At 43.2% G+C, this 14,961-nt stretch overlaps 1 protein-coding gene across 1 annotated transcript in view; it reads left to right on the forward strand.

The window, feature by feature from the left end:
• Positions 1–14,961, forward strand: part of LOC110499532 (heparanase 2) — a gene marked incomplete at its 5' end in the record, with an annotated part of 69,791 nt that overhangs the window by 2,327 nt on the left and 52,503 nt on the right. The window contains 2 exons of the mRNA XM_036956206.1: positions 939–1,110; positions 3,932–3,979. Coding sequence (XP_036812101.1) covers positions 939–1,110; positions 3,932–3,979 — 220 coding nt within the window. The remainder of the gene's footprint in view (positions 1–938; positions 1,111–3,931; positions 3,980–14,961) is intronic.

Consider the following 14,961-nt stretch of genomic DNA (forward strand, 5'->3'; position numbering starts at 1 on the left):
AAGGTTAGGGTTGGGAATTAAGGATAGCAGTGTGGTTAAGGTTTGGGTTAGGCATTAGGGATAGCAGTGTGGTTAAGGTTAGGGTTGGGAATTAAGGATAGCAGTGTGGTGAAGGTTAGGGTTAGGCATTAGGGATAGCAGTGTGGTTAAGGTTAGGGTTGGGAATTAAGGATAGCAGTGTGGTTAAGGTTTGGGTTAGGCATTAAGGATAGCAGTGTGGTTAAGGTTCGGGTTAGGCATTAGGGATAGCAGTGTGGTTAAGGTTAGGGTTAGGCATTAGGGATAGCAGTGTGGTTAAGGTTAGGGTTGGGAATTAAGGATAGCAGTGTGGTTAAGGTTTGGGTTAGGCATTAAGGATAGCAGTGTGGTTAAGGTTAGGGTTAGGCATTAGGGATAGCAGTGTGGTTAAGGTTAGGGTTAGGCATTAGGGATAGCAGTGTGGTTAAGGTTAGGGTTGGGAATTAAGAATAGCAGTGTGGTTAAGGTTTGGGTTAGGCATTAGGGATAGCAGTGTGGTTAAGGTTAGGGTTAGGCATTAGGGATAGCAGTGTGGTTAAGGTTAGGGTTAGGCATTAGGGATAGCAGTGTGGTTAAGGTTAGGGTTAGGCATTAGGGATAGCAGTGTGGTTAAGGTTAGGGTTAGGCATTAGGGATAGCAGTGTGGTTAAGGTTAGGGTTAGGCATTAGGCATTAGGGAAAGCAGTGTGGTTAAGGTTAGGGTTAGGCATTAGGCATTAGGGATAGCAGTGTGGTTAAGGTTAGGGTTAGGCATTAGGGATAGCAGTGTGGTTAAGGTTAGGGTTAGGCATTAGGGATAGCAGTGTGGTTAAGGTTAGGGTTAGGCATTAGGTTAGGGTTAAGGCCAGGGTTAGTTTAACATCAGATTTTATGACTTTTTCTATTGCTTTAATTTCCTTCCTCTCTCCATCTCTCTCCAGAGCCTAATGGCTACCGAAGCATGGTGGGTCAGACCGTTAACAGTACCCAGCTAGCCAAGGACTACACCATGCTGAGAACACTACTGCAATCTGTACGCTACTACAGCCGAGCACACCTCTACGGCCCTAACACTGGGCCACCACGCAAGAACGCCATTCTGCTGCTCGACGGGTGAGTCGCCTCACTGACGCCGTTTCAATTATAGATGCATTATGGATTGTCAATATAGTCAACAAAGTCCTAAACTATAGTATAGAACCATCTTTTGGAAATATGGTTTAAACAGTACACACACACAGACACACACAGGCACACACACACACACACACACACACACACACACACACACACACACACACACACACACACACAGACACACACACACACACACACACACACACACACACACACAGGCACACACACAGGCACACACAGACACACACAGACACACAAACACACAGACACACACACACAGGCCCAGTGTTTATGTAGAGGTCTCCAGTCTGGTGGTCCCAGGTCCTGGTCAAGTTAAATAGGCTGTCAGCTGAATAGAGTGTCAGTGGATTGATAAGGTGGCCGAGTGATTTCCCACCTGTCCTCTCCTCTCTCTTCTCTCCTCTTTCTCCTCTCTTCTCTCCTCTCTCTTCTCTCCTCTTTCTCCTCTCTTCTCTCCTCTCTCTTCTCTCCTCTTTTTCCTCTCTTCTCTCCTCTCTCTTCTCTCCTCTTTTTCCTCTCTTCTCTCCTCTCTCTTCTCTCCTCGTTTTCCTCTCTTCTCTCCTCTCTGTTCTCTCCTCTCTCTTCTCTCCTCTTTTTCCTCTCTTCTCTCCTCTCTCTTCTCTCCTCTTTCTCCTCTCTTCTCTCCTCTCTCTCTCAGACCAGAGGATCTTTGTCTAGATCTCTATCTTAGATCCACTATTGGGACTTGCTATAAACAGGGGATTTGTTATATATTACATGGGGAATTTTTTCCACTGCTCAAAGATTGGATTTGTTAGACCAGCATTCTAGAGCAGAGGTCCCCCCCCAAACTGTTCACACCCCTCTTGTTTGTGGAGGGAATGTTGCAGGTTTAAAGTTTATTTCCTGCAATTATTCTAATTTTATCATTGGGTGCAAAGAAAATGTTGCATTTAAAAAATATAAATTCTTGCAATTTTATATATTTTATATGTCTCAATGTAATCAAGGTATGAAAATGATTGTTATTTTGAAATATAGTCTATTTTGGGAGTTTGATGAGTTTGATTTTCAGAAAGATTTAGCCAAAACATTGTGCTCTGGAACAGTGGTTCCCAGACTGTGGGACACACAGGGTTGGCAAAGGGTTTTTTGTGACCCCCGTGCCCTTCCTGCCAACCCTGCGTGCCCCACAGTTTGGAGGGCAGCTAAAATAGATCTGTTTGATGTAAATGTTTTGGCCAAATCTTTATCTGTATAAACACATCAACAGAGTATATAACAGTAATGTTAGCAATCCTCTCACTATAGCATGTAACAGCTGAGAGGATGGTTTAGAGAACGTCTTCATAGGAATTAGTAGGAAGATACTGTAGGACAAAACATCCTGTGTGAAATGGTCTTCCAAGACTTTCTGAAAATCAAACTCATCAACTAAACCCCAAAATAGACTGTATTTCAAAATAACAATCATTTCATACCTTGATTACATTGAGACACGATCATCAAAATGTTTTAATTTGTGGGAAAACTTGGGAACAGAATTCCTAAATTAAACTATTTGTTTGCTGAATTCCTGAATGTCTTTTGACAAAACATTGTTTAGTTTTTGCAGGAGGTCCAGGCAGGTCCTCCTTTATGGGCTCCTCTCCCTCCTCCTCCTCTCCCTCCTCCTCCTCTCCCTTCTCCTCCTCTCCCTTGTCCTCCTCTCCCTCCTCCTCTCCCTCCACCTCCTCTCCCTCCTCCTCTCCCTCCTCCTCCTCTCCCTTCTCCTCCTCTCCCTTGTCCTCCTCTCCCTTGTCCTCCTCTCCCTCCTCCTCTCCCTCCACCTCCTCTCCCTCCTCCTCTCCCTCCTCCTCCTCTCCCTTCTCCTCCTCTCCCTTGTCCTCCTCTCCCTCCTCCTCTCCCTCCACCTCCTCTCCCTCCTCCTCTCCCTCCTCCTCCTCTCCCTTCTCCTCCTCTCCCTTCTCCTCCTCTCCCTTGTCCTCCTCTCCCTCCTCCTCTCCCTCCTCCTCCTCTCCCTCCTCCTCTCCCTCTTCCTCCTCTCCCTTCTCCTCCTCTCCCTTCTCCTCCTCTCCCTTGTCCTCCTCTCCCTTCTCCTCCTCTCCCTTGTCCTCCTCTCCCTCCTCCTCTCCCTCCTCCTCTCCCTCCTCCTCTCCCTCCTCCTCCTCTCCCTTCTCCTCCTCTCCCTCCTCCTCCTCTCCCTCCTCTCCTTCCTCCTCTCCCTCCTCCTCCTCTCCCTTCTCCTTTCCCCCGTTTTTTCCTCTAGTCTGTCTCTGTCTCATGGTCAGGTGTGTGTGTGTCTCTCTCTCTCTCTCTGTGTGTGTGTGTGTGTGTTTGTGTGTGTGTGTCTGCCACACATGTTTGTTTAGAAACAGAGGCTAAGTGAACGGAGATAACATTAGTGTCAGATAAAAGATGTAACCAAGACTAAATATCTTTAACTGGTGAGAGTCGTCCTTTCTGACAAGCTGTTTAGATAGAAGGATCTAGACATGCCAGAAAGACTCTCAGACCCAAATAAGGAGAGTTTCAGGTTGAGATTAACCGGTCCACATGTCTTGTTTATGTTGTGACTCCTTGGCTCAAACCGTTAGAAATACACACACACACACACACACACACACACACACACACACACACACACACACACACACACACACACACACACACACACACAGCCTGGTTAGGAGGCACACATATGAGACTGAGACTTGTCAAAAGTAATTTTGTGTGTCATTCCAAAATGTTGTGCTGCTATTTCAGTGGTGTTTAAAACTGAATTAGCTGATCTCTCTTGTGTTTTCATTACCAGGTTCATGAAGAACGCTGGTTCTGTTGTGGACGCTGTAACGTGGCAACAGTAGGTATTTTACCCCCTTTTCTATCCTATATCTGCATACCTATATCACTTAGCTTCAAACACACATTCCCTATTTATTAATAACAACAACAACAATAATAATAACAACAATAATAGCGACAATAATAACAATAATAACATCAACAATACCAACAACAATAATAACAATAATAATAATAACAGCAATACTAATTATAATAATAATAACAATAATAACAACAACAATAATAACAACAATAACAATATTAACACGAATAATAATAATAATATTAACAGCAACAACAACAATAATAATAATAATAATAATAATAATACTAACAACAATAACAACAACACCATCAACAATAATAACAATAACAATAATAATAATAATAGTAATATGAACAACAGTAATATTTCTAATAATAATAACAATAACTATAACAATATTAATAATAATAATAATAATAATATAAAAAATTGTGATAACAATGATAATAAGAATAACAATAATAAAAATAATATTAATAATAACAACAACATCAACAATAATAATACTAATGACAACAACAACAACAATAAATCTAAGAATAACAATAATAACAACAACATTAATAATAATAATAATAATATTAATAGAAAAGTTGTCATTAGAATGGGTTCCAGTCAAGCTATTTTCAAGGTAGAATGTTTCAATGACTTTTACAAAATACAAGCAATAGTGAGAACCAACTGCTGAACGAATGATATGGGGACATCTCCCTATCCTCGACTCCTCCGTCCTCTCTCCTCCGTGACCCAGAAACTGATAAGTGGTCGAGTGGTCGAGGAGAGTGTCAATTAGTTAGTAGGCGAACGGAGGAATGTCCTCGCCTCCTTGATAGCCTCCTCGATAGCCTCCTCGATAGCCTCCTCCCGCTGATGAAACACAGAAGTATCCTAGCTGAGTACTTGCACAGAAGAGTTTCGAGATCTCCCACAGCATGACTAGCTAAATGTATTTTTTACTACATTACAGATTTCATTTGGGATTCCACCCCTTTAAACATCATTTGCATGATGACTCACAATGGAAGAGAGTCTCGTTAAACACAAGCGCATTTGTTTCCACATTGCCTCTCCTCCCCTTCTCTCCTTGGTTATCTTTGAAAGTGAAGAGAGGATGGAGGACAGAGGAGTTGAGCAAACCAATCTCCCATGGTTTTGGATTGGTATTTCTCTCTCTCTCTCTCTCTCTCTCTCTCTCTCTCTCTCTCTCTCTCTCTCTCTCTCTCTCTCTCTCTCTCTCTCTCTCTTTCTCTCTTTCTCTCTCTCTCTCTCTCTCTCTCTCTGTCTCTCTCTCTCTCTCTCTCTCTCTCTCTCTCTCTCTCTCTGTCAGAATTAAATAGTATGTGCTGTAGTTTCAAAATAAGGGAATACCGCTGTTTCGTGCAAGGTATTCACATATTTCTCTCATTATCACACACACACACACACACACACACACACACACACACACACACACACACACACACACACACACACACACACACACACACACACACACACCACACTGCAAGAGCAGGGCCTTGTTAAGGCCAAGGTCAGGCTAGTTAAGGGAAGGGGAAGGGGAAGGTTTAGTACAACACCACCCACACTGGTAAAGGCAAACCATATGCTTTCACACGCACACACACACACACACACACACAGCCTGGTCAAACCATATGCTTTCACACGCACACACACACACACACACACACACACACACACACACACACACACACACACACACACACACACACACACACTGCCAATTATCCTCTTTACACCACATGACTAGGTTTCTTCCACTGAGCTAAAGACTTAATTTGTTCCTGCCAGACAGACTGCTTGACAGGCTGACCTCTGTAAACCAACTTTAACCAATACAAGCCCTGAAAAGATGCCACCCTGAACAACAGTGCAATAGGCTTGCTTGATGGCTAAGACTTGAAGACTTGTTTTAGATGCTGAAGGGACACACACACACACACACACACACACACACACCTATACAGACCTACCTTCCCAAATTTATGCTAAATTACTCCTCTCTACAGTACATGTTCAATATTCTCTTTCTCCTGTTCCTCCACTACTGTTTTGTCTTCATCCTCATAGTGTGGTTGTGTTTTGTCTTCATCCTCACAGTGTGGTTGTGTTTTGTCTTCATCCTCACAGTGTGGTTGTGTTTTGTCTTCATCCTCACAGTGTGGTTGTGTTTTGTCTTCATCCTCATAGTGTGGTTGTGTTTTGTCTTCATCCTCATAGTGTGGTTGTGTTTTGTCTTCATCCTCAAATTGTGGTTGTGTTTTGTCTTCATCCTCATAGTGTGGTTATGTTCTGTCTTCATCCTCACAGTGTGGTTATGTTCTGTCTGAGTGGGAGTATTGCTCTATTAATAGGAGCATAAAGATTGTATAGAAGACTGGACACTCAGCGGGGGGACTGAGGTTATTTACAGCTAAATGGAGATAACAGAGAGCTGCGAGAGGAAAGAAAGAGCAGGAGGGTGATGGAGATTAGCGTTGCTCTCCACACTTTATTCACTGTCTCGCTGGACTCCTAAATCACAGGGGCCCATTTCCCTGAAGGGACACGTTTTATTCAGTGGTAGAGCTAAGATCCTCACAAGCACATGCCCGGCATGATCATACACACACACACACACACACACACACACACACACACACACACACACACACACACACACACACACACGAGCGCACTCTTTGTATCTTGTCTCCCTTTCTCTCTCCTTCTTTATCTCTCTCACTTGCCTCATTTTCTGTCTCTTTGTTCTCCCTCCCTTCTTATCTTGTAACTTTCTTTCTCTTCTCCCTGACATCTTAAAACCTCAAATCTGGTATTTATCTACATCTCAACTATTCCTCTACATAAATCCTACTCTGCTCTACTGCTATGAGACTGGCACGTCAGAGAGAGAACCAGTGTTCAGGGGAGACAGAGAGGGGGGGGGGGGGGAGAGGGGGGTGGAGAAAAAGTGAGAGAGATGGGGGAGAGCAAGGGGGGAGAAAGAGAGATAGAGGGGGAGAGAGAGAGGGGAAGAGATAGAGGGGAAGAGAGAGAGGGGAAGAGAGAGAGAGAGAGAGAGAGAGAGAGAGGGGAGAGATAGAGAGAGAGCCAGGGGAGAGAAAGAGGGGGAGAGAGAGAGAGGGGAGAGAGAGAGGGGGGGGGAGAAAGAGAGAGAGAGGGGGAGAGAGAGAGGGGAAGAGAGAGAGGGGAAGAGAGAGAGAGAGAGAGAGAGAGAGAGAGAGAGAGAGAGAGAGAGAGGGGAGAGATAGAGAGAGAGCCAGGGGAGAGAACGAGGGGGAGAGAGAGAGAGAGGGGAGAGAGAGAGAGGGGGGGAGAAAGAGAGAGAGAGGGGGGAGACAGATAAGGGGGGAGAAAGAGAGAGAGAGAGAGGGAGAGAGAGAGAGGGAGGAGAGAGAGGGAGGGAGAGGGAGAGAGAGAGAGAGAGAGAGAGAGAGAGAGAGAGAGAGAGAAAGAGAGAGAGAGAGAGAGAGAGAGAGAGATAGAGAGAGAGGGAGGGAGGGAGAGGGAGAGAGAGAGAGAGAGGGAGAGGGAGGAAACATGGATATGCCGTTAGGAGACATCCCAGAAGTAACCAGAATTGTTTAACTATTTTTTAGAATACAATAATGGTAAAATAATAAGCACACACAGGATGTTTAAGGAAATGTATTGATTGTATTCTAAAACAATTCAACTGTACATCAACAAGACATGGTACATCTGAGGCCAGGAAGCCCATTGTTGGGCCAGCAGAGAGAGGGGTTCGGCTGTAAAGGGTATTTAGTGAGGATGAAACATGGCTGAGGAAACAACCGAGACAGCTCGGTCTCAGGAAAGGCCCAAAATCTGTATCTTTAAACTCTGATGTAAGTTCAAAAAGGGGGAGGCTTGCAAGCCGAAGAACACCATCCCAACCGTGAAGCACGGCGGTGGCAGCATCATCTTGTGGGGGTACTTTGCTGCAGGAGGGACTGGTGCACTTCACAAAATAGATGGCATCATGAGGACGGAAAATTATGAGGTTATATTGAAGCAACATCTCAAGAAATCAGTCAGGAAGTTAAAGCTTGTTCGCAAATGGGTCTTCCAAATGGACAATGACACCAAGCATACTTCCAAAGTTGTGTCAAAATGGCTTAAGGACAACAAAGTCAAGGTATTGGAGTGTCCAGCACAAAGCTCTGACCTCAATCCTATTGAAAATGTGTGGGCAGAACCGAAGAAGTGTGTGCGAGTGCGAGCAAGGAGGCCTACAAACCGGACTCAGTTACACCAGCTCTGTCAGGAAGAATGGGCCAAAATTCACCCAACTTATTGTGGAAAGCTTGTGGAAGGCTACCTGAAATGTTTGACCCAAGTTAAACAATTTAAAGGCAATGCTAGCAAATACTAATTGAGTGTATGTAAACTTCTGACCCACTGGAAATGTGATGAAAGAAATAAAAGCTGAAAGAAATAATTATGTCTACTATTATTCCCACAATTCACATTCTTAAAATAAAGTGGTGATCCTAACTGACCTAAGACAGGGCATTTTTATTGGATTAAATGTCAGGAATTGTGAAAAACTAAGTTTAAATGTATTTGTCTAAGGTGTATGTAAACTTCAGACTTCAACTGTATATATTAATGTATTGAAACTGCACAGCAATATATTCATGCATTATCTAAACTGCACAGCTATATATTAATACAGTATCTAAACTGCACAGCTATATATTAATACAGTATCTAAACTGCACAGCTATACATTAATGCATTATCTAAACTGCACAGCTATATATTAATGCATTATCTAAACTGCACAGCTATATATGAATGCATTATCTAAACTGCACAGCTATATATTAATGCATTATCTAAACTGCACAGCTATATATTAATGCATTATCTAAACTGCACAGCTATATATTAATACATTATCTAAACTGCACAGCTATACATTAATGCATTATCTAAACTGCACAGCTATACATTAATGCATTATCTAAACTGCACAGCTATATATTAATGCATTATCTAAACTGCACAGCTATATATGAATGCATTATCTAAACTGCACAGCTATACATGAATGCATTATCTAAACTGCACAGCTATATATTAATGCATTATCTAAACTGCACAGCTATACATTAATGCATTATCTAAACGGCACAGCTATATATTAATGCATTATCTAAACTGCGTCCGTGAATCCACCATAGAAATAGAAAGAATATAAGCTCCAGTAATATGGCTCCTACATATTAAAGCAATGGGCCAGTTTGTGTTGCATGGCCCGGTGCCCCGGGTGGGTGGAGATTTTTCTTTAGGTCAATGGAATGGTCAAAAATAAGCAAACCCTGCACACCCGGGGAACCGGGCAATGCAATTTGCATAAAAGTTTAGTGGTCTAAACCATTCATCTTGTGGTGACAGTGGGAGTGGGTTTCTAAAATGCAATCACATCACGCAATTTGAACATTTATAAAATGGCCATATATAATTATAATGCAGACGAGCTAAAAAAAACATCCAAATTTGACAAATTATCCGAAGGATTATAATCATTTGCTGGTAAAATAAAAGAGCCAGTGCAAAAACATTAGTTTACACACCCTATTTTAATTGCTCCATGGTTCAGGCAGCCATGTGTAGGCAGCCATGTGTAGGCAGCCAAGTGTGTAGGCAGCCGTGTGTAGGCAGCCAAGTGTAGGCAGCCGTGTGTAGGCAGCCGTGTGTAGGCAGCCGTGTGTAGGCAGCCGTGTGTAGGCAGCCGTGTGTAGGCAGCCGTGTGTAGGCAGCCAAGTGTAGGCAGCCGTGTGTAGGCAGCCGTGTGTAGGCAGCCAAGTGTAGGCAGCCGTGTGTAGGCAGCCAAGTGTAGGCAGCCAAGTGTAGGCAGCCGTGTGTAGGCAGCCGTGTGTAGGCAGCCGTGTGTAGGCAGCCAAGTGTAGGCAGCCGTGTGTAGGCAGCCGTGTGTAGGCAGCCGTGTGTAGGCAGCCGTGTGTAGGCAGCCGTGTGTAGGCAGCCAAGTGTAGGCAGCCGCGTGTAGGCAGCCGCGTGTAGGCAGCCGCGTGTAGGCAGCCAAGTGTAGGCAGCCGTGTGTAGGCAGCCAAGTGTAGGCAGCCAAGTGTAGGCAGCCGTGTGTAGGCAGCCGTGTGTAGGCAGCCGTGCGTAGGCAGCCGTGTGTAGGCTTTGGCAAAAAACTGAAGCCAGAGACGGAAGAGGTAGAGCGACACCCCAGTCGCTGCTTTTTTTCTGGTTTCATCTAAGTCATTGAACTAACTGGAACAGACCCAGCTGCTATTACATTGGTGTCCAATTTGTTTCCTTCCTCTTCTGCTTCTGTCATTCGTTTCCTGCCTGAGTGAGCTGTCTTCCTTTATCCACCATCTTTGCTGTAAGCAAAGATTATCTATTATGTTGCTCAGCTCAGTAACGACTTGTGAACTTTGCAGGTGTTGCTGATTAATGCCATTCAAATCAAACCCTGAAATGAAACAAGGGGGAAATAATATACACATCATTTCATACGAAAAGACAAGTCATTGGCATGAATTTGCACAAAGCGGGCAGTTTGGTTTTGTCAAGCCCAAATATATCATACTTGACAAAAATGTTGACTTATTATAAACTGGGTGGATCGAGCCCTGAATGCTGATTGGCTGTCAGCTGTGGTATATTAGACTGAATAGCATGGGTATGACAAAACATTCATTTTTACTGCTCTAATTACATTGGTAACCAGTTTATAATAGCAATAGGGTACCTCGGGGGGTTTTGGTATATGGCCAATATACCATGGCTAAAGGCTGTGACCAGGAACTCCGCATTGCGTCGTGCTTATTAAAACAGCCCTTAGCTGTGGTATTGGCCATATACCACACCTCCTCTGGCCGTATTGCTTAATTGACTTACACCGTTGTGCTGAATCATGGGTAAGCTCTGGCCATTGTTTTTCAGCTCAAAGAAGTGGATTTCTACTGGTGTAGGCATTTAAATGTTATGCTGCACAAATATTTGTTTGTGGTGTTTGATGTATTGCTGGGTTATTGTCTTGCTGGAAGAGATCGACTTGCAGCCAAGTTTCAGCCTCCTGACAGAGGCAGCCAGGTTTTGGGCTAAAAGGTTGTGGTACTGACTGAAGTTCATTATGCCTTTAACCTTAATAAGGGCCCCAGGACCAGTGGAAGCAAAATAGCCCAATAATAGCCCAATAATAGCCCAATAATAGCCCAATAGCCCAATCAAAGATCCACCACCATATTTTACAGTAGGTATGGGGTTCTTTATTTTATTGTATTTTAAAAAAAAAACTTTTGTTTATTCAGGGGAGCCCAATTGAGACCAGGGTCTCATTCTCAATGTTGACCTGAGAACAAACAATTCACAAATCAACATGATAATTCAATATAACAGCAAGAAATATAGATGCAAAATACAACAGACTAATGTACATTTCAACATCACAAAATAATATTTCAATCCACCAAAACACCAGTGAATTCATTCATCATCAGCGTTCTAAACTGCTCTATTGATACCAAGAACTCAACATGTAAAATTAGATCAAATGTTATTTGTAACATTCGCCGAATACAACAGGTAGACCTTACAGTGAAATGCTTACCTACAAGCCCTTAACCAATAATGCAGTTTTAAGAAAAATACCGAAAGAAAAATAAGAAATAAAAGTAAATATTAATTAAAGAGCAGCAGTAAAATAACAGTTGCGAGGCTATATACGGGGAAATCGGTACAGAGTCAATGTGCGGGGGCACCGGTTAGTCGAGGTAATTGAGGTAATATAGTAGGTAGAGTTATTAAAGTGACTTATACATAGATAATAACAGAGGGTAGCAGCAGCGTAAAAGAGTAGGGGGGCAAATAGTCTGGGTAGTCTTTTGATTAGCTGTTCAGCAGTCTTATGGCTTGGGGGTAGAAACTGTTTAGAAGCCTTTGGGCCTAGACTTAGTGCTCCGGTACTGCATGCCGTGCGGTAGCAGAGAGAACAGTCTATGACTGGGGTGGCTGGAGTCTTTGACAATTTTTTGGGCTTTCCTCTAACACCACCTGGTATAGAGGTCCTGGATGGTAGGAAGCTTGGCCTCAGTGATGTACTGGGCCATACGCACCACCCTCTGTAGTTGCCATACCAGGCAGTGACGCAATCAGTCAGGATGCTCTCGATGGTGCAGCTGTAGAACCTTTTGAGGATCTGAGGACCCATGCCAAATCTTTTCAGTCTCCCGAGGGGGAATAGGTTTTGTCGTGCCCTCTTCACAACTGTCATGGTGTGCTTGGACCATGTTAGTTTGTTGGTGATGTGGACACCAAGGAACTTGAAGCTCTCAACCTGCTCCACTACAGCCCCGTCGAAGAGAATGGGGGCATCCTCGGTCCTCCTCGGTCCTCCAATCATCTCCTTAGTCTTGATCACGTTGAGCGAGAGGTTGTTGTCCTGGCACCACACTGCCAGGTCTCTGACCTCCTCCCTATATGCTGTCTCATCGTTGTTGGTGATCAGGCCTACCACTGTTGTGTCATCGGCAAACTTAATGATGGTGTTGGAGTCGTGCCTGACCATGCTGTCATGAGTGAACAGTGAATACAGGAGGGGACTGAGCACGCACCCCAGAGGGGCCCTCTTGTTCAGGATCAGCATGGCGTAAGGAGGATTGTAAATTATTCCAAACATGGGGGGGGCATTAAAACTAAAGGCTGGTTTACCTAGGTTGGTAGAGACACGAGGGACCTTAAGAGTTAACCCCGTGAGGTGGTTTGGTGCGTCGTATTTTTATACTTTAACAGAAAAGTGAAATATGTTGGAAGCTTGTGCAGCGGAGATTTGTAAACAAAAATTGAGAAATGAAGTGATCTACAGGAATTAAGAGAGTTCCAGTCAACCTTCTGATAAAGGATCCAGGGATGAGTATTAAACCTGTCACCTGTGATAAAGCAAATCGCTCTATGGTACACAGTATCCAAGGGTTTTAGAGTAGTGGCTGCTGCATTCTGATAAATGGTTTCACCATAATCAAGAGATGGCAGGACAGTTGCCTGTACAACCTGCTTCCTGCTGTTAATAGAGATCTATTTCTATAAAATAACCCTACTTTACATCTCAGCTTCTTAGCTAGCTCATCCGTATGCTTTTCAAACATACATTTCTTGTCAATCCATAAGCCCAGATATTTATAGGCTAGAACCTGCACAATCAGATAACTCATCCAATGCATAAATATGTAAACCCCCTGAAATATTTGTACAAGAATTAGATAACAACATACGTTTAGTTTTTCTAGCGTTAAGTACCAATTTTAAATCAACAAGGGCTTTCTGCAAGGCAGCACAATCAGATTTCAGCTCCAACATAGCCTGGTCAGCTGTAGGGGTATTAGCATACATAAAAGTGTCCTCTGCATACAAATGAACTTTACAGGTTTTTGCAGATAGACCAATATTATTTATATAAGTAGTAAAAAGGACAGGTCCCAAAATCGACCCCTGCGAGACACCTTTAGTAATATTGAAATAACTTGACTTGACACCATTAGAACGCACACATTGTGTCCTGTTTGACAGATACAGTAGTTCCCAAACCACATGCAACACGCCTGGTCGATGCCCATTTCAGACAACCTTTGAAGGAATAAGGGATGGTCGAAAGCATCAAAGGCCTTGGATCTATAAATATGTCAGCACAGTGATTCTTATGATCTAAGTCATAAAGTTATATAAGTCAGTTCTAGGTCAGTTTATCTAGGTCAGAAGGATCCCCGCCTTTGTGAAGGGGGAGGACATCCATCGCCTTCCAGATCTTAGAGATAGCACCAGAAGCAATTGTTTAGAAAATGAAAAATGTGTGTGAAAGGTTCTACAATCAAGAGGGCAGGAAGCTGCAGTAAAAAGGGATCAACGAAATAAGCGCCTGTGGATTTTTTTAGTAGATCAGGTACTTAGTACATCATTAACATAAGTCTCTAAGCCCTGTCTCAGGAGGAGGGGAGGGTTCTACTAAGCTACATGGAATTGTCTGAAGTATTTACAGTACCAGTCAAAAGTTTGGACACACCAACTCATTCAAGGGTATGTCTTTATTTTTACTATTTTCTACACTGTAGAATAATAGTGAAGACATCAAAACTATGAAATAACACACATGGAATCATGTACTGTAGTAACCAAAAAAGTCCAAATATCAAAATGTATATTTAGATTATAAATTCTTCATAGTAGCCACCCTGACAGCTTTGCACACTCTTGGCATTCTCTCAACCAGCTTCACGAGGAATGCTTTTCCAACAGTCTTGAAGGAGTTCCCACATATGCTGAGCACTTCATGGCTGCTTTTCTTTCACTCTGTGGTCCAACTCATCCCAAACCATCTCAATTGGGTTGAGGTCGAGTGATTGTGGAGGCCAGGTCAGCTGATGCACCACAATCACTCTCCTTCTTGCACAGCCTTGAGGTGTGTTTTTGGTCATTTTCCTATTGAAAAACAAATTATAGTCCCACTAAGAGCAAATCAGATGGGATGGCGTGTTGCTGCAGAATGCTGTGGTGGCCATGCTGGTTAAGTGTGCCTTGAATTCTAAATAAATCACTGACAGTGTCACCAGCAAAGCACCCCCACACCATCACACCTCCTCCTCCATGCTTCACGGTGGGAACAATACACGCGGAGATAATCCGTTCACTTACTCCGCGTCTCACAAAGACACGGCCTTCTCAAATAGCCAAGGATCCGTTAGCTATTTGATTTAGAATTTTAGGACCCGTTTAGGTATCCAAGAAATATATTACAAATATATTTGATGAAACATTGTATTTTGTCTTTATTGCTATTAGCCCATAGAAACACACTGAATAACAGACATACATCATACATCAAACATACATCAAAAGGAAGTGTCTGTCCTCTATCTGAGAGATAGAAGAAAGATCAGGACATTATGATGTTA

This window comes from Oncorhynchus mykiss, chromosome 20 (genome assembly GCF_013265735.2).
Source record: "Oncorhynchus mykiss isolate Arlee chromosome 20, USDA_OmykA_1.1, whole genome shotgun sequence".
NCBI classification, from domain to species: domain Eukaryota; kingdom Metazoa; phylum Chordata; class Actinopteri; order Salmoniformes; family Salmonidae; genus Oncorhynchus; species Oncorhynchus mykiss.